The sequence below is a fragment of the Rhipicephalus microplus genome, chromosome 7 (genome assembly GCF_043290135.1).
Source record: "Rhipicephalus microplus isolate Deutch F79 chromosome 7, USDA_Rmic, whole genome shotgun sequence".
NCBI lineage: Eukaryota > Metazoa > Arthropoda > Arachnida > Ixodida > Ixodidae > Rhipicephalus > Rhipicephalus microplus.
The window spans coordinates 4623696-4644424 of NC_134706.1; the positions used below are offsets into that span (position 1 = coordinate 4623696).

The window sequence follows — 20729 nt, forward strand, 5'->3', positions numbered from 1 at the left end:
TGGTGAGTGGCCCTCTAAGCAAACACAATCAGGCACTAAAAGCGAATCGTGAAGTTCCGAGTGACTGCATGGAATATTTTCTATTGTCCGCTCAGTTCACTTTTTCTACGTGCGTCTTACACTTTCAAGCTTCGAAACAAGACGAACTTTAAGGGCTCATTTTTCAAATTCTTTTTTGTTCGTAAGCACAAAATGACTAACACATCGCAAAGATTTTGACCAAAAATTACTTGTTTTGGCCATTTAAGAATCTGTAATACGCGTAATTTACCAACGTCAGTCAGGAACGCCTTGCTGTAGTGAGCGTTTATCGTTTTATTCTTCAATAGTCAAACGCGGAGTGCTGCCACTTGAGGCTTTCACTGCTTCCATCATCCCACCATAGCTTGATACGCCAGTTGCATGCAGTCTTTCATGTCTGCGGCGCTCCTGTATCTCGTCCTGAAGAAGTTGAGAATGCTGCGCAGCAGGTGCAGTCTGGCGAAGGGACCGCCTCTGGACCTGCAGGCGTTGCTGAAGTCCGCGTAGTCGATGTCGAAGACGGCGATGCCGAACTTGGTGTCGATATGCTGCTCTTTGATTTTGCACAGCTGTCGAGGAACGTCAGAGCAAGCATGCGTTCAGTTGCGGTCACATTAGGCAGCTTTAGTTGGGCGTATGCAACAACCCTACGTACGCTGCCCAATACGTTGCGTACGCTGTAAGCGAAGTTTACCGTATTAACCGAACCGGCATGCGTTTTAACTACACATATCATATGAAAAAAACTAACAGTTTTTGAGTGCTTCTTAGCGTCATCATGCGGTAGCAGTCGTGATAACGGCCACCGGCATCCGAGTAAAAGCGAATCGCTGTATCCACAGAGTTTCCCAAAATAACTAGAGGGCACTTTGGCGCTGCAATCGTTCAGCGACCATGGGAATGATGGGTAGTACACACATTTCTCTAATCTTCGTACGTTCGGGCGGCGAATCGTACTCGCGCCTTCGTTTATTACTGGTTACGGTTTTGTTTTGAAAGAAATAACAAACCCTTTTTAACTTAGGGACTAGATTCAAAATGTTAAGCTTAAAAAAATAAGGTTGTGAAGCGCAAACGGTGAACATTTGCTAATTTATGTTTTCGTGAAAAAACAGCTCCAAGCCACACGTACACACACGGAGCCAGAAGCAGGCCATAAGTACGAAAATTAGACAAATGATTGTACTACCATCATTCCCACGCTCGCTGAAACGCCGTGTGTTGCAACTCCCATAGACACTAGCGCCAGAGTTCCCTCTAGTAAGTATTGTGGGAAACTCTATGGCTTTATCCACAGTTTCACATTCTGTGCCATCATGCAATATGGCTGCTCTTTCATTCGAGATCTCGCGAGAGTGTCACGTAGCTAGGGCGTATATCGCTACGTTTTCATGCGCCGGGTTTGCCTTCGGGCGTACGCACGCATCCGTGGATAGGTTACGTGCGATACTGCGCATGCGCACTTGCCTCCCGTACCGTGCTGCGTACGCACGCTTAGTTGTACTATTACTTGAATCTCAGAAAAAAAAAAGAAGGAGTGGAGCTGAGCTAGTTGGCACGTATCATAGTGGTAGTGCGTGCGTCAGCCAACCGTCGGTGAACTTGCATGAAGGTGAAATCAAATGCCTTAACAGTGGTCCTTCTCGTAGACCCCTACGCCTGCCGGATTCATGAGGGTATATTTACTTGGACAAGTTTGTAGCTATTCATTGTCACGTTATTGCACACCGCTAAAAAAATGAACACTTGGGATGAAGAGCTAGACAGACACAAGCGCCACGGTATGCTGCTCCTTGATGTGCTTGTTGTCCGTCAAGTCCTCTATCTCAAGTGTTCGTCTTTGATTGATATGTGGGGTTTAACTTCCCAAAACCACCATATGATTGTGAGAGACGCCGTAGTGGAGAGCTTCAGAAATTTTGACCACTTGGGGTTCTTTAACGTGCACCCAAATCTGAGCACACGGGCCTACACCATTTCCGCCTCCATCCGAAATGCAGCCGCTGCAGCCTGGATTCGATCCCGCTACCTGCGGGTAAACAACCGAGTACCTTAGCCGCTAGACCACCGCGGCGGGGCTGTTCGTCTTTCAAGTCGTGCGCAATAACGTAACGGATTCGCAGGTTCTTAAATGGCATGGGCATGCGCAGATAAGTTTCCGTGCTTTACTTCTTTCCCGCCGTTGTGCGCAACTTCAGTTGTGGGGTGTCTTTAATTCCTTCCTGTGTTCGTGTTTCTCTGCCTTGTATTTTGAAATGATTACTTTAATATTACTTGACGTTAATAGCTCTTTTATGGACTTGCATGCGTTCTTCTGTAGTTCGTCATGAGCTAAATAAACAAAACTCATGGCCCTTCAGACAACCCGCTGCGGCGGTCTAGTGGCTAAGGTACTCGGCTGCTGACCTGCAGGTAGCGGGATCGAATCCCGGCTGCGGCGGCTGCATTTCCGATGGAGGTCGGAATGTTGTAGGCCCGTGTGCTCAGATTTGGGTGCACGTTAAAGAACCCCAGGTGGTCGAAATTTCCGGAGCCCTCCACTACGGCATCTCTCGTAATTATATGGTAGTTTTGGGACATTAAACCCTACGAATCAATCAATTAACCTTTTGACAAGCTTAAGAGAGCCACGCATAGGCGCGGCGAAGGAGAAGAGAGCAAAAGGCACGCAATTGCCCCCCCCCTCCATTCCCTTCGATCTAAAGGGGGCCGCAAAGTTTGGCCTATGCATTTAAAAATGCAGTCTATTGAGTCTATTTTGAGAAATCCGACACCACGTATATGACACTCCTTTAAGCGACTCGTCAGCACTACCTCGAAGATAATTATGTTTTCTTCTGAGAATCTTGTGACACACAAGAGAGCTAACAAGCCTTATACCTGGCAAGTCAGGACTAAAAAAATAATAAATAAACTATCTGAGAGAGAACCAGTGCTCAGTGTTCCAATCGCACTCATTATTTAAACCTTCCTCGCAAATTTTCTTTTCATAATGTGCGCATCATGAATGCATGGGTGCTTGGACACCCATCGAAAATTATTTGCGGCAACACACTTCACCCTGCAGGTATCCTGATGATCATCAATATATATATATATATATATATATATATATATATATATATATATATATATATATATATATATATATATATATGAGATATAACAGACAGTAATGCCAAGGAATGTACAGGGGAAGTTATTAGAACCAATGGAATGTAAATAAGAAGAAAGAAAAGTGGATGAAAAAATTACCAACTGTGAGCAGGAATCGAACCTACGACCTTCGAATTACACGTTCGATGCTCTAACCACTGAGCTATCACAGCGGCCCTCCCTCCATCCACTTTTTTGGGTTTATCTGTGAATTTAAAAGTATATATATATATATATATATATATATATATATATATATATATATATATATATATATATATATATATATATATATATATATATACTGTGACAATAGCCACCCATCGGTTACCTTATTAGCAAGTCCTTTTCGGTCGTCGTATGAGAACACCGTCGGCCCGTAGGCGAACCGATATTGAACGGCGTCCACAACTTGATCATACACCGGTGTTGAGTAGTTCGGGCTCCTGCACACCTGTCGCAAAGTACATTCTAAATCAAACTCCCATTTCACGGTAAACGTAACATTTAGCTCCCGTCCAAGATGAAAAACTTTCAAACACCTTCAAGTTGTCATGATAGTACAGGTATTGATTATTAGAGGCCGGATATATGCGCACTAGGAAACCGGCTTTTAGGCGCCAAAATAGGCGAGCAAAACTGTGTTTAGGGCCCCCAGTATCGTAAATATAGGCAAAATAAGCTTTGACCAAATTCAAACTTTAAAAACAAAACAACGTGTGGGATATATGTCTGCGACATGACAGCAAACAGAAATGCTTTTTATGATGGCACATGGGTGAATTGTTTTAGCACAACCATGCAGTTGTTTTTTTTTTTTGCGGAGCTTGCAGAATAAAGTTTCTCCTTTTCTAGTCCAGCATGATGAGTTAAGCGCTCCTGAGTCTCTTTCTTTTCAGCATGGCTGAGAAGGGCAACACAAAAGCAAATAGCCAGTGCGCTAATAGGCCAGAAGTCTTGTCTCGTATTAGCTTCGTGTAACCGCACAGGATCAATTTCTCTTCTGTCTGTAAACACCTATAAGGGCCCGTCACCAGGTTTGAGATTTTCAAGCAAGCAAAAGGAATGTATGCACTAGGCCCTCACGATCTCATCTCCCAAGATTTGAAATAATATGCACCCTGGAATGTCGTGAAATGTCAGACTGAACGCCGCTTGACCGTCATCTCAGGCGCGTCAAAACGACACAACACCACTTGCGTGCACGACCTCGCATGGGTACGTCATGCGAATGTAACCTTGCGTGCGCATGACGTGTTGATGCGCCTGCGTCTGGGTGTGATCTTGTGGCCCCGAGTTGCTCCGATACCGAAGAGGGCAGGAAACGAACGTGGCTTGTGAAGCCTACACCGGGCGAGTGGCAAAGCTCAAGCTCACCTCTTCGCACTATGCTTTCGCGGCTTCTAATGAGGCAATTAAAAACATTCTAGTGGCACAAAGCTTTTTATTAGGCAAGCAATAACTTCCAGTGTCGAAGTGAAATTTCCCATGACCTGCGAAGCGTCGTTTATGAAGTAAATGACAAACGAAATAAAGCCCACGCGGACATTTTTTTTTTTTATCCACACTACTTTCCCCTGATGGCATTCCATGGTTTCGCATTCATTTTTCATCGTCCTGCGGCTGCACAGAAGCATCTCCTGTTCCCTACGCATGCGAGCAAACTACGCAGTGACAGTGAATACATGTGTAGAGGCTAATCGGCCTTCCTATTCGTGAAGAGGTCTTATAGGCTTGACAATGCTCAAAGGAACTTATGAGATTGAGTATATAGGTCACACCCAATAAAGTTCTGAAAGCTTAATTTTGCCCGATAACATGAATTTCGGTCTCAAGCTATACTCGAAAGCAAAATTTGAGGTTAGGTATAGCGTTCAAAGAGGCACCAATTTTGAATATGGGCATTCATAGGCACTCATTAAAATTTAGGCACAAGAGTCAAAAATAGGCATTTATAGGCAGTATAAAAACACAAAAAATCTCTTATTAGCCTCTAAGTCATGCTTTTATATCAAAGTGCCACGATAGGAAAGCAAGAAACAGGATAGGCATTTGCTATACTATTGGGTCTCTAGTTATTATGTGCTTCGTATAAAATCTAATTTACCTGCACTAGAGGAAACGTAATCTACATGATCGAATGTTCATATTGTCATAAACTGCAGTACATAGCCGAAACAGGGCAGCCTGTCAATGTTTAAATAAATGCTCATCGCACGGTCATGGCAAAGACATTATCGAAAGCAGAGGCACATTATTCTATAGTAGCAGGACGAAACTTAGATGATATCAAACTCTACATACTTCAGTCAAACTTTCGATCCCCAAGAGACAAAAAAAACATACAGAGTCGTGCTTTATTGACAAGTTCAATACAATCCAGCCGATATATTCTGTTTCAGAAGTTCTGTGCAGCACTGCAGAAGTCGCAGTCTTTCTCGACCAATCAAGAGGGTGAGCACATTTAGCTATATCATTCCGCGCGCTGTCGCCTGCAAGCAACGAAGCTGCAAGAGGTGATGTTGCAACTTTTGTTCATCGCCGCCCTGGTATTCGAGAAAAAAAAAACGTAGCGTTAAACAAATAACGTGTCCTAAAAATGGCGCCTGGACAAGTCATACCGAGCTATTGAGGAATATAAAAAACTTAACAATCGCGCAATGTAATCCCCCGAGATTGGCGATGCGCCCATCGCTACTCACTAAGCCTGAAAAAGCGTGGTTCTCAAAGAAGGTGCTTAGTCGATCCGAATACTGTGTTGTCGAAATTGAAGGACATGAAATGTAAAGCGAGTGAAAGCATCAGTTTGGGTCTTGCAAGCTACCGTGCGCACGGCAGTCGCTTGACAGATTCGAGTTGGGCGACAACTGTATCCGGCAGAACAGCCATGTTTTTCGGGCACAATGCCGGTTCCTCTGCAGCGCTGTGGAGTCTGGCTGTGCCGACTACACGTCTTGATTAAGGCAACCAATAGTTTCTACTTTAGAGATTAAAACTTGACGCATACGAGAACAGTTCCGTTATTTCTTCCATCCTTTGCATGTTATAACACGAACACATGAGAACTCTTTCTTTCGTATTATAGAGCCGAAAAAATGATTTTTTATTGACCCACCCCACCAACTCGCCGGGCTTTAAACAAAGTTATTTCTTTCTCCTTCTCCTTTGAAAAATGGGGCAAAATCACCAGGCAGATCTCGTTCCCAAACAAAATGTTCTGACGAGACTTGTGAAGGTCATGAGGACGGGCAACACGTTCTGAACACGGACACTACATCTCGCTTCACAAAAATTTGCGCTTGGAGATCGCGTACGTAGCTTTGGCTCTGCTGCACGGAACTCATGAAACAGAGTATATGTTTAAACATTTCTAAAGGCGCTCTAGAATCCATTCGGTATGATACATACACTAAGACAACCACTTCGAGCTAAGCCCTCCATCTAAGAATTTCAAACCTGCCGTAGTTAACTTACTACAACTGGTTCGACAACTGAAACTGAGCGACACCTGTACATCCTTACCTTCCCACAACTTCTTTATATTCTTTTTTATTGTTCACGGAATGTCTCTTCTCTTTTCTCTTTTCACTCATACAATTCTTCATTAGCAGCTGAGCCCCGTAACCACTATGTCAATGCAGCGGTCAGGAATGGTATAGGTAAACAAGTCAAATGAAAGATATGACAATACGTTTTCTCAGCTTCCACTGCCTGATTCTCGTTGGTAGGTATTACTACACAAATGTGGTGGTCACAATGAAAGAAATGCCTTTGTAATGACACACTTTGTCGTCGTACATGTTGCTCGATGTTAATGGTTTCCAACAGTCGTAAAGGTAAGGGAGTTGCACATCGGTCAACGGAACACGTTCATGGTGCAGAAATAGTGTAGGCGAGACGCAACATCTTTCTGAGTCATATAAGCAGCTGCCGCTGACACAATGAAGCACTGGGGCATGAACGATTGTAAAACTGCAGAACACTGACGTTCTTCAGTATTAAGTGAGATGGGCCATTACACTTGTAGAAACTTTTTTTTTATTTGCGCACTCTTATTGCACTAGGAAAACAGGCGAGATCTTGTCATTAAAAAAACCCGCTGAAAGCGCTTCCAGAGCCGTTTGGTTTCAGTCAACTAAGAGGAGTAAGAGTAATGCCGCCCATGGTGGTTCAGCGAGAGCACTTTTCCTGCTCCGATAGCAGGCAGGTGCAGTTCCTAGTGCTCTCCCCGAATAACGGAGTAGCCACAGGACGTTGCATTCATGGTATTTGTTTTGATTTCGCTTCTGCCATGGCGAGCGGCCATGGTGTATCAACCATGTGCAGTTTGAAACCACTGATGCTGAACAGGTGAACTAGAGATTTTACGCGTATTTTGTTGCTGCCTCAAAGAAAATGCTGCGGCTTGGGAACGTTTTAATCACGTACTATATGTCTCCCCACTCGATCGCCACCCTCTCACCTGCCCTCCAAAAAATTTACAATGGCAAGGAGTGCTTCTGCTCTCGGCCCTCTGTCCCCCACTACTTACTGCACGAAGCCCCTATTCCTGTTTTCTGAATGAGGCTCAAGAGACAGAGGGATTGGGCGTGTTGGTATAACATCATAAAGGGTGTTTACCGGCGCAAACGAGAGGGCAGGAGGAGACAGGAGAAAAGACGAGACAGAGCACTGTCCCCTCTTGCCCTGTCGTTTGCGCTGGTAAGCACCCTTTCTGAATGTGATTCGCCGTAAGAAAAGATCCCGCACATATTTCCTCCTTTTGTCCGACAGCAGTAACCGTGATCTGACTTGCTTGGGCTTCCTTCCTTGAAAACTCCCCAATCGCCGCATTCTCGTGAGCAATTCTATCCCCCGTATTCTAGAACGTCCCTTCACTCAACGCTTCACCGTCACTTCAGAAAGCCGATGGAAGCGCCGTCTCTAGGCACGGCAAGTCACTGCATATCAGAGATAATCTGCGATTCTTGAGTAGCGCATCATCATTTTCAGCCGAGCAGCGGCGCTGTGCTCAACTCTTTCAAGTAAAGGGTGAAAGTCGAGTCGAGGAGCGTTTCTGAATACGGGGTATGTCACGCTCATAAACCACATGTCATTCGTGCCGTGGACATATCGCGCGTACTGTGACAATGCAAGGCAAAGCACGAAAGATTGGTGACCATTATTATTGCGGGACATAAGCATTTTTGGGAGTTTTCGAATAGCGTTCTCCAAGTTAGCGGGCGTTACGGATGCAGCGTTTGTGTAAGGGCGCCATTTGAGTTTTCGAATTGCGTGTATCCGCCACCACTGCAAAGTGTTTTGCGGGCCGTATGTTATTGCGGATTTCTTGTGAGTGGGCCGCAAACGCGAACGGTAGTTCGCGTTATGACGCTTGCGCAGTGGCAGCGACCGTATTCTTTAGGATCACGGTGCGCTATTCGAAAACTATACCTATTTGCGCGCCATTTTTACAGAGTGTACTAAGGAAAATCTAGTGCACCATGTGGCAGATTCCGCCTTGTATTTGGACAAACGTGGTAGTTTCGCGTCGCATTGATACGGCCGATGACGAGAATAGACGGAACTCACCTCAGCGTAGCTGGCGAATGAGTCGAGGCTGTCGTTGGTCATGCAGGGTGCCAGGAAACCACGTTTGTCTGGGTCAGTCAGTAGCGCTAAATGACCCTTCAAAGACACCGACAGCACCGACTTGAGTCCCAGACCCGACAACCTGACGATACTCTCTGCTGCTGTCGTCTGCACGAAGCCAGCATACGTCACACGCATTAGCAGATGCCAGTCGTATTCAAAGGAACTACGACACCCCATTTTAGTTCGTAATGTCTTATGGGGGGGGGGGGGTTCATTGCGGGGCGTTTATAAATAAGCCAGTGAAATTATGCCGAGTTTGATTGCGAGCTTCCTTTATGATTGAATATTTTTTATAAACTTATAAACACGCGAGTGGTGTAATTGAGAGAATAAGGCAACACCAGCCCATTAGAGAGCCATAACGTAAAAAGTATCTTGCTGTGTAAGCATCTGAATTCTGGCGAACGGTGTTGTTCCATGGTCCACCGCACGTGAAGTCCAGCTATTTTAACTCTGTTTTGCTTGGAACTGTAATTCAACATTTCGCAGCCCCACAGACTTTGGTAGAAGCGATGGCTATACGCTCCATGTTGCGCATGACATCACAGATGCCATGGCAAAATCACAGGCGCCAGAGGCGGGTGGTGTTATAGTTACTAGTACACTCTAACGGTGTTAATAGCCGGTGACTTCCTGGGCTTGTTTTGCAAGGAAATACTTTTTTGCGGTCTACTTTTCATACACCTATAAGCATTATATATATATATATATATATATATATATATATATATATATATATATTTATATATACCACACTTCTATTTTTGCTTAAAGCCAGAAATTTTCGGATCACCACGTTATAGTCCCATTCAGAAAAAGAAACAGCCCGTCAGATACACTCTGGGAAAGCCGTTGTCATATCGAAGTTGATGCATTTTCATCAAGTCACGGCCGGTATTTATCTTAATCGCCATCAGCCACAGTCTAAAATATTGCACAAAATTCCTTGCAAGTGTGCAGCGGCTACTTCTCCAAAGAATTACAAAGAATGGAATAGTGAATGCCTGCCTACAACACAATGATTTACGGCATAGTGAGTACCCTGAAAGTGTGGGCAGCTGCTGCAAGCAAAGAGTGTTAAAAAAAAGAAAGCTCTAAAAGTCCACTCTTCCAACTATCCCTGTGGCAGTGCTGCACCTTTCACGCAGGCCTGGCGGTTTTATATTTATCGTAGCGAGTGTACGTTAATACTACCAACACGCCCGAGCGCTAAACCTTTTGAAAACAAACAAACAAGAGAACGCAGACGGTTTGATTGTGATCTGACCAGGTCGTACTGGTAGCTGTCTTCGGCGCCCTGAGGCTTTCGCAGAAGCGTGGGCGGCACGGCACGACAGCTGGGTAAACTGTTGTCCGCTCGCGAGTAGTGGCCCAGAGCGATATACACGTCCGGCATGATCACGTTCCTGCGAGCGGGTGCAGATACTATAAGTGAGGTAAAAAAGATGGCAAGTTGGAGTTGATGTACTCTTGGGAAAACGTGCATGACAACAGCAGATACACAAGAAAAAGACACAGCTATGGTGGATCGGTGGTTGTGATGCGTCACTGCTGACCCCAAGGCCATGGGTTCGAGTTTGGCTGCGATGGTCTCTTTTCGCCGGAGGTGAAGCGCTATAGAGGTCTGCGTACTGCGCGATCAGAGTGGACGTTGGTGAAGATCAGAGGGTCAATATTTCAAGTACCCTCTACAACAGTATCTCTCGTATTAATATCGAGAGTTTGGGATATACAACCTCATATTTATATTATTGAAATTATTAGATATAACAAGAAAAGGACCAAGGGCGAGTGCTGTCTAACCCTTGAAATTTAATTAAACCTGAAGAGAAGAAACGTCACTACCATGAATGTGCAGGAATTTCTGGCTTCGTGACGAAAAATTACTGAGCATGCGTACCGCGGAATCTATAAAGGAAAGAGAAGGAAGCCATAATGCCGTATCATTTTGAAAAATGCTTTCATGTGTGTCCTAGTTCTTTTGCGTTTGTGCTTCAGGATAAAAACAATGTTATTCAAAACTTGCAGCATATCCACGGAATTAATGACGATGAGTTGGGCTAAGCGTCCGTCTGTCCGTTTGTGTGTCAATCCATCCGTGCATTCAGACTGACGAAAAGATAGGCGGACGCACGTATGGACGCACGGAAGCACAGACGGATCTGGCGAACGCATGGACGGATATATGGACGGAAAAAAAAAGGTTACACCCACATGACCTGTATAAAGCAAAAACCTACTTGCCATCGGGCAGAGAAGTGCAATTAGCGCTTCTGGGTCATGTTAGGCGAGCAGTGCAAGCCAATGGGGCCCTCGACTTGGGACCCAGACCAACATTCTCTGGAGTTCTCCTTTGCTACCCCTTCCATCAAAATAAAGTTTCGTTCCTATTCTTCTTTTTCAGCCACCTGTTGTGAAGATCACGTACGTTCGGCTGGTCGCTACCGCTCTCTGGCAACAGTGACTACCACACGCACACAAACATTTCATTAAAGGCACCACAAAGGGAAATAATCAACCAGTTTTTAATGGTAAACTGTGCCCTCAGAACCTTATTCTCACTAATTTTATCATCATCGCTTTATTAATAGAGAACAAATTAAAGGTTTTATTCTTGAGTTTCGTACCAAAATCTCCACGCCTGACGTCACGATTTCTCAGATATTTTACCCGTTTTCCTGGCATGGGTGCGAGGAAATTTCCTGAATCATGACATCTTAGGTCAATATCCCCCTCTGGGGTTGCCGTACTTCTTTTTTGCTTATTAATAAATATGTGGACACTAGTTGGTTTAATCAAAAATGACGACTTCTAGAACCCGCGTTTTCTTTCGCACGTTTCTCGCATACAAAGCGTCTTGAAATGACAAGTGCAGTGACGTTGAAATCAAAAAACAGTATTTTACAAATATATGAAAAACATACTTTTTTTAGTGTCTCTTTAATCTATCGCTTAGGGTGTGTTGCGCTACGTTCGGCCAGCTTCGGTCTGCAAACTACGAAGAAATCAGAGACCAGTGATAATTGCTCGAGTTTTACGTCCCAAAACTAGGATATGTTTTATGAGAAACGCCGTAGTGGAGAGATCCGGAAATTTCAATCATGCGGTAAGGTGCGCTGACAAGGCACAGTACAATGGCCTCTCCACCGAACGAGACCGCAGTGAACAGCATTGAACCCGCGACCTTCAGATCACCGGATGAGCACCGGGACAACTACACCACCGCGGCGGGAATACAAAGACACGCAGTGTGGTCCTACTGCCACATGGATGGCAACCTTCGTAATGCCGTCCGTGTGTGACTGGCACTGCAGCACGTTAAGAAGATTGTCCGCATTCTACGTGCAACACTTTGAAGTATGTGTTCAAGAATTTTCGCGAACAGCGTAATACATATGTACACATTTTATATCTCCGAGATACTGACCAGCGCGGGACATTTGCACTGCACGCAGCAGGAATTTCATTCCCTTTAGCCCAAACCGAACATAAATTACTTCAGGATAAGTAGATGTTTATTGGCTATTTGCTTGGAATGAGTTACTAACACACCTATGAATTTACATACTATGATATTTTTTTTCGCAATAGACAGTTGTCTGCATTGAATTAACATAGAACGCAAGATGAAAATTCGGCAGATTGCACGTACCATGAGAATCGATGTTATGCGAAGCATGAGGAGGAAAGATGACTCTTGTGGAATTTTTTTATTGAAGAAGACGTTACGGAACTAAGCTAGAAATATGTGCAAATGTTCCACACACAGACATGTTGAACAGTTATATATGTTTTATATAACCAGAAAAATGGAACTTAGTTAGGTGAGTTCGATTGCTTGTGTGAATAATGCGGCACTCGAGACGAAGAAGAAAGGAACATATAGCGCACAGAACGAGTGCTGTCTCACAACAGTTTATAGCCAGTCGTCTACAGTTGCATAACTATACCAACAGCACAAATAATGTTAGCAAAACTAGAATCGGTACGCAGATATGTAGCCCTTGTGCTAACAACTTAAAAGCATGGTATATGTAGCCCTGCTAGCGCGACGTAGACCAACATATGTAAAAAACAGACGTTGACCCTACGTGGCTTGTGTAACACATCGGTACATATGTCATGTTTAAAAATAAGATAGCCAGCACAGCAAACAAAATTGACGTTTATGCTACATAGAGTCTTCATCAAAAGCACTGTTGAGGCCTGGCGAGCCCCTGCGGTAGAATACTTGTATGCCACGCTGCATGCTCGGGTTCAAATTCTGCTGGGACCGTGATACCTATTCTTTGAATTAGCCGGGTCAAAATGTGCTCATGTCAGTTTTTCTTGACGCTCTCTTATTTATATTACCGATGTGTCTTTTCGCCGTTCTTAGGTAGAAAAACTGTCCCGCCTACCACGGTCCATGATGTATGGGTATGAGGCACACGCGTCTGGATGAAAGCTTGACGCCGTCCGCGACGGGTTTTTAGTGGCAAGCATTCCTTAGCGAGCTGCAGGCACTTTGACAGTTTCTATTTACTTATCTATCTGTGTATCTAGCCACCTACGCCTTGATGCTCTCCTGATCACCACCTTAATTTAAGATAGACGAATCCTAGAATGGGGCGGTAGGAAGGCTTGACGAATGTGATTCACTGTTCATGACATGAATTAAGCCCCCTGCATAATTATTTTGTCTTCATTTAACTTCATTATGCAGTGTACCATTACACATCATCGCTTTAATGAAGGCACCACCACATTTATCGAGAAATTCGACGTACCACTTTCTCCGGGCCATATGAAAAGTATTTTTCCTTATTCAATATATGCAAAAACAGAGATGATCTTGCGCTATATTTCTGGCCTGAGATTTCATTCCCTTTACGCCAAAACATAGCATAAATAACTTCAGGATAAGTAGATATTTATTGTCTATTTGCTTGGAATGAGTTACAAATACACCCATGAATTCACATACTATGATATTTTTTTTTGCAATAGACAGTTGTGTCCACTGAAATAACATAGAATGAATTTGGCGCATTTACACAAAGTTCTTCATATAGGTGACGTCTGAAAGACTTCAAAGAATCTGATTTTCAGGCTCTGTCTTAATTTGCGCTTACGTGAAATTCCTGATGTAGAATCGGGCCCAGTTGGCGTCTGGAATGCTCGCCGCGAAAAATGTGAACACCTTGATGCCCTGGTTGACGATTTCTTGCGAAAAGTTGTCGCGCAGGATCTGTGACGAAAAGTGAGATTTCATGGGCTCTTGCGGATTTACCGTATTCTTGTCATACACAAGTGTAGGGGAGGGAGGAGGTCACAAGTTCCCAGGACATGTACGCTGCCGTACAAATACATGGGATAGTGGCCTGGGAACTTTTGACAGGCACTGTACATACACGCACGCACATACGGACACCTGCACACACATACATCTCTTAGTACAGTTGTGTGCAGCCCTGAGTGTATTTCTCAGTGTATCATCATGTTCAAAAAAGTAAAGCACCCCGAGATTTAAAAGTGAAAATATGTAGTTCTCTACTGTTCGTACCTACGTTTCAGCGTCAACAGGTATAGTGTCTTATTGGTGTAAATTTTTAGGAAACGCTCACACCAGACCTAATACAAACTATAGTGGCCATATTGGCAGCAAAACTACTCGGTGATCACGAGTGATTCCTTGAAGCAGTCGTTACGTTGAAGAAAACGTATGGCAGCTCCGCTAATGTGAAACCGTAAGAAGTGTGTGTAGTGCGGGCACCCAGCGATTCCCGTTCACAGAGGTCCCCGTGCTCCGTTTGCGAAAGCGTTTATGGCGCCAATGTTGGTGGTAAGCATTGGCTTCCACGGCACAAGTAGGGTCTTGCTAAGGAGATTCAAAAACAAGGTGTGCGAAACGTGTGCTACTTTTTGCTGTGTTTTATGGGCTTCCTGCTTCTTACAGCAGTTGAGATACGTATCGTCTGCGGGGAGTTTCATCATGTGCCTTCCGTTATCAAACGTAGCAAGGCAGCACTGGCGAATCGTATAGGTGCGCCGCCGCGGGGGTCTAGTGGCTAAGGTACTCGGCTGCTGACCCGCAGGTCGCGGGATCAAATCCCGGCTGCGGCGGGTGCATTTCCGATGGAGGCGGAAATGTTGTAGGCCCATGTGCGCAGATTCGGGCGCACGTTAAAAAAACCCAGGTGGTCGAAATTTCCGGAGCCCTTCACTACGGCGTCTCTCATAATCATATCGTGGCTTTGAAACGTTAAACCTCCCAAATCATTCAATCAATCGGATCGTACAGGTGATGGCGTCCTCTTTAGGGTGGTGCCGATGTCAGCAGCATACTTCCGAAGCGCTTTTCAGAATTTATTTGTGAATTATTGTGGTTGATTCTTAGTTAATTTTACTCATTTATTTTGGGGCTTGTTCGTTCATTTTAGGCTAGTTTTTAACATTGATAGTCTTATTAGGGTCTGTATTGATCGATTTACTGTAAGCGTGATGGCGCCACGTGAAATGCATGGATGAACGACCAGCCTAACTCTCTAAGTTGTTCTGAAATTAAATACAATGATGCATTACAGTCCTTGACTACAGCACGCATGGCCATACTGTTCATAAATAATACTGATATTACTCCATATCATTTTTAAAGGCTAAAGCCTTTAAAACGCATAAATGGGGTGTCGGGATCAACACGAGTGTTGCAGGAACTCATTATCACGGGATGACTTCACGATACGATGCCATCAAAGCTTTACAACTAAGATTTGACGTCCTAATGACGTCAATATTAGGTCACATGAAGTGTCATCGTGTGATAACGTCATCGCACGGCATGTAATCGCCTGAAGAGAAAAAAATTGCCCGCAGCTTCCCTCGGGGGAACACTGAGGAGGATGCGGAAGCGGTTCCGCCAACAGTTTGGCCGGCGCTGGTCGAAGGGACGTCGATCATTCTGTTTGTGGATTGGTTGGCATTCATTTCACGGCGACTTCGGACGTCGACGCGCCGTACAAACCAACGGACGAGTGGCAACTGAGCGAGCGAGCGCCGATCTTGAGTATATATACAGCGCGACGGCGCATGCGCTGTCAGCTGTCGGATGTTCTCGAAGGAGAAGCGCGCGCGCGGCACAGATGGCGACGGCGCGACGGCGCATGCGCTGTCAGCTGTCGAATGTTCTCGAAGGAGAGGCGCGCGCGGCACAGATGGTGGGCGACGGCGCATGCGCGCGCGTCAGCTGTCGAATGTTCGAGAAGCGGTGCGGACGGCGCGGACGGCGCACTACAAGGCGCGAGTATAAGATGCTTCCGCATCTAAAACATGCTTTTCGCCTAGCAATCGTCTAAGGCAGGGTTAAGCAATCATTTGAGGTGGGGCCAAATTGCATGAAGGCGATACGGCGGCCGCTTCCCTGGGACCAGCATGCTTGGGAACCCTTGGTCAAAGGCGAATAGATAAGGCACCGTATGACAATATATGTTCGACCTGAAGAACGGCATATGCCACCACGTCAACGCATTCACGTGCGGTCTATGCGTACCTTCAGGCAAACCAGGGCAGGTATTAGCTCAGCTTCCGTGGGATTCACAGTGGCACTGTCCACAACGCCGATGTGGTAAATCGAGTGATCCCAGAAGCGCTGCATCACGTTGAACTTCTTGGTGGCTTGCTGTAGCAGGTAGGCCTCCAGGTGGTACGCCGAACTGCATTCACATAGCCACAAAAATGAAAGGGGGTGGAGGCAGTTGTAACACGTACGGAAGTATCGTATCTTACTTTAATACACTAAAGTCAAATAACAATTTACGTCAGAGTCAAAGCTAAATCTCTGACAACATCTAAAATGGTAATATTATTAACAACAGTGTCATATTACCTAGAAATTAACCAAAATGCCCCTGAATACATGCACCGCAGTAGGACATTCTCAAAATGATCCCGATTATGTGAGATGAACCACCTACAATTAATCACTAGTAATCAATCTACCTGCACTAATAAAGAACTTTCCGTGCTTCAAGAGTCGCAATAAAATTCTGCTTCATCGCGTCTGTTTGATTCGTACAAAGAAAAGAACCACCAGACGTTACTATGGGGAATGGCGCGAGTGGTTCAAAAATTCCATTTTCGCTGGCTAAACTGCATAGGTCGTGCCATCTAGCGGGGCCCAGTTGAACCAAAACACGTCTGTCATCTCGAAGCCAATGGCGGACAATCGATCAATGGCCGCTGTTGCTGCTGTGGCTCCGCTGCTTCCGTTCTGCTGCTACTAGTGTTGGTGGCCGTGCAGTAAAGCTGGACGCGGCAGCAGTGACGTTATACGTTCTGCTTCTTGAGGCGGGTAATTTGAAATGCGCTAACCCGATGCGGACCACTAAAACGTGACATTATTTCAAAATAAGTCCTTCCTTGACACAAAAATAACACTACGAGGTTTCTGGACCGCAATTTCAACAATCAACGACGACTAAATAGTTGCCTTTAGTGGGACACTAGAATCAACTATTCTGCGTGGCGAGCGGGTGTTGTACTAACTGCTCATCACTTAAATAAATAGCTCACCGTTAACATGCTGGAGTATGTATGCGTTGCGGCTAAGTAGCTATAGACACTATTTTCCATCGTGGGTTTTAGGAATATACATTTCTATACATATATTGTATGGCACTACAACACGAACGGGCACTCCCGCCGAGAGCGGTTGCTGTTACCGCAATAACAAATTGAACTGAATCGCTGGCACATTCACCTATATAGACCCGAAGGTGAACGCCATCTTTTTTTTTATTCTCAGCTAATATAATAATCCTTTCCCGCCACTCTCAGAAAACTCGCTGTATCTAACGTGGTCTTGCACTGTCTTCGTGACCATCCCACCTTTGATGAAACTATGACGTCATGCGATGACGTCACAATGACGGCACAATTTTCGGTGATTTGTGACGATGTCCCATTATGATCATTTTGTGATTTGTGCGAATGCGTCAGGAATTCTTACTTTTTGTGCGCAAATACTCACCTGTAGGTGAAACCGACGCCAAAGGATGTGGTCTTGTACGACGAGGCGATTTCAACGAAGGTTTTCAAGTGTACATCGAATTGATCCCGCGGAACGAACGTGTTGCGACCCATGATGTACAGCGAGTCATAGAAGAGGTACTCGCACAAACCGTCCGGCGGGAACATCTGCGTCGAGTTGGTCCGGACTCCCATCGTGCACACCAGGGGCTGGTCGTCAATCACTGCTCGCAGCGCCAACAGAAAAACAACACGAGCTGAGACATTACTGAACGCGTATTGACTTAGAAAACGCGAGCATGCTCTAGTTACTGTATACAGTATATAGTAAGACGGTAGGTTGCGCCAGTTGGTTATGATCTATCGTGAACTGATTTACAGCGCAACACCAGAAGACACAGGACAGGGAAGAAACAGTATGGTATAGTCAATGAATTTAGGAAGGAAACATTGAGGGCTTGTTTCTGCGCTTCACACAGCCTTAATGCCACTTTTCAGTAAAGTCTGGCTGAACGTATACAATAGAGTGCAGTAAAAAACAGACGGACGGACGGATGGACAGAACGGCAGACGTACAAACGGACGGACGGATGGACATACGTTTAACGAAAAGGTTTCGTCTTTTTCAAAACTGTATCTCTTATATTGTAAATGTTGGGGTCTTACATACCGCAACCTCGACATGAATATGAAGGACACCGTAGTTCAGGGCTACGGAAATTTTGACGATCGGGTTTTCTTTAATAACGTGCACTTCCATCACGCAGAACACGGGCCTCCATCAAAATGTGAGTGTCGCGCACCCGGGATTAAGACTGTGATCTTCGGGTCAGAAGCCGAGCACCGTAAAGGCCACACAACGCAGCTAAAGTACGCTGTAAAGTATTAAGGCTTCACGAGACAAGGCCACATGTCGACACGTTGCTTCGAGCGGCTGCCTATAGTCAACATTTCAGCATCTCTCCGGTTCACTACGAAATGTTCCGCATTTAATATATGTGGATGGCGATGAACGTACTTTCCGCGGGTGCAGCTGTAGGCGCGGTAGGCGTTTCAGTTGTCGTAGTCGTGATAATAGTCGTGGTGGTACGCTGTGTGGTAGGCTTGGTAACCTGAGTGGTATGTCCTGTTGTGGTAGTCGGCGCAATCGTGGTAGTTGCCGGAGTGGTCACTGGCACCGGCTTGGCGCTGCTACGTCGTACAACATAGCTACTTGGGGCATCGGTCGTGGTCGTCTCGGTCACATAGGAAAATCCTGCATGCAGGCATTGATTCAGGTTTGTTACTTTTTAAATGTGAAACATTTCTAGCGAACTTACGCGACTTTTAGCGTATCTATCTATCTATCTATCTATCTATCTATCTATCTATCTATTGTGGTGTACACGTATCCCGAAGGAGTACGGCCACCAGCGTGGGTCCGGTCTTAGCGAGCCGCAGGGCACGCGATAACCTTCACCGTGGCGGGAAACACGATATTGCTCAAGTCGCAACACTTTATTGTGGCAACCAAACGCAGTACAGCCCGTTGCAAAAGGCGCGGCGGGAAAGCAAATAGGCTTATCCACGCCACGGGCACAAAGTACTACACAGGGGTGCCACGAGCACGTCTCCGCGGTAAAAGTGATCCACGGAGACACCGGAGCAAAGGCCCGGTTGCTCGAGCGAGGGCAAAGGCGTTCGCGTTGGCTTCGAAGGGAGACGGGTCGGCGTAGCTAGGCCACGCACTAGGACACCGTACTGCCCTTCGGCCGTGAGTACGCAGCGGGGCAACAAAAGGTGAGCGTTCGCATCGGGCGCGAGGCGCCGTCAGCGAACTCCGACGAGCCCCGAGCGACGGGACTCGACGGACGGAAAAGAATGCGTGGCTCACCGTTTGAAGTCCCGGACTGTACTCACCGCTCCCGACGCAGCGCGCGAAAAACCTCTCGGGGCCCCCGCGCGCGGCGCCACAGTCAACATCCGCTTCCGGGTGAGGGAGTTAAACGTCACTCCGCTCTCCCACCACGGCAGACAGCAAGGGAGGGCAGACATGTCGGGACATGAGAACGGCAGAAAAGGCGGCAAAGCCCGCGCAAAGGCAGCGGGCTAGCCTCAATTCCCACATCCCCCTCTCCTAAATTTGCCCTTTACCGGTCTGCAAAAGGCAGCCGGACGTCACCCATGCAGTTAAAATGACACTGCCATGAGCGACAGCTAACCTCAGTCCAGCCCTGCTACTGCTGCTAAAAAAATGATTACAAAGAAGAAACAAAACATAAATAACAAAATAAACACATGACACTATAAAAATAACTGCGGAAGGGAGCACAGAAGCGTGGCACGAGTGTTCGTGGTGCTGAAGGGGGATAGCGTCCTCTGCGCGGAGGGGCGGAAGGGCGTGACAGTGTCCGCTGGGTGCGATGCCCGAGTGCGAGGTCAGAGGTACGGGAGGGCTCACTGATGGCTCGTTGCTGCTCTTGATCAGCCGCGAGTCCGATGAAAGCCGCTTCGGTTGTTCGGAGGCCCCGCATTTCTGGCTCGATGAGGGAGCTGGACGTTGCGGGAAGCCGGGCCTCTCCGGTGGTCAGGGAGGCCGAACCAAAATTGGCTGCGAGGCGCCCTGGCATTGGCCGGCAGCATATAGCTGCTTTCAGCTGGCCTCGCGCAGGAGCCATGGTGGGAAAGGCAGCGTGGCTTCTTCGGCGACGGCCGAGAGCAGAGCACAGCCAGACGGTCTGATGTCAATGGGTCAATGCCCCCCAGCATCTCCAGTGCCCGCGTCGATGGGGGGAAGCCATGACGCACACTTCGCGGGTTCGCACCGAAGCGTCACGCACTTACACACGCACGCACACACACCGCCGACGGCTGCGCGAGCGTAGGCGCAAAGCGTCCTTCGTCTCTCTCCCCCGGCAAGCACCGACACTCAA

At 46.3% G+C, this 20729-nt stretch overlaps 1 protein-coding gene and 1 non-coding gene across 2 annotated transcripts; both read right to left on the reverse strand.

Annotated features, from left to right (window-relative positions):
* Positions 1-326: 326 nt before the first annotated feature.
* On the reverse strand, positions 327-19993 carry LOC142766802 (uncharacterized). The gene is made up of 8 exons (XM_075868022.1): positions 18836-19993; positions 17819-18041; positions 16340-16502; positions 13926-14041; positions 10079-10217; positions 8749-8916; positions 3509-3631; positions 327-590 (listed from the first exon to the last, which is right to left on the reverse strand). Coding segments are annotated over exons 1-8 (1152 nt in total). The 5' UTR covers positions 18837-19993; the 3' UTR covers positions 327-371.
* On the reverse strand, positions 3278-3350 carry TRNAT-UGU (transfer RNA threonine (anticodon UGU)). Its single transcript has one exon. It is a non-coding gene; the product is annotated as a tRNA-Thr (tRNA).
* Positions 19994-20729: the final 736 nt, after the last annotated feature.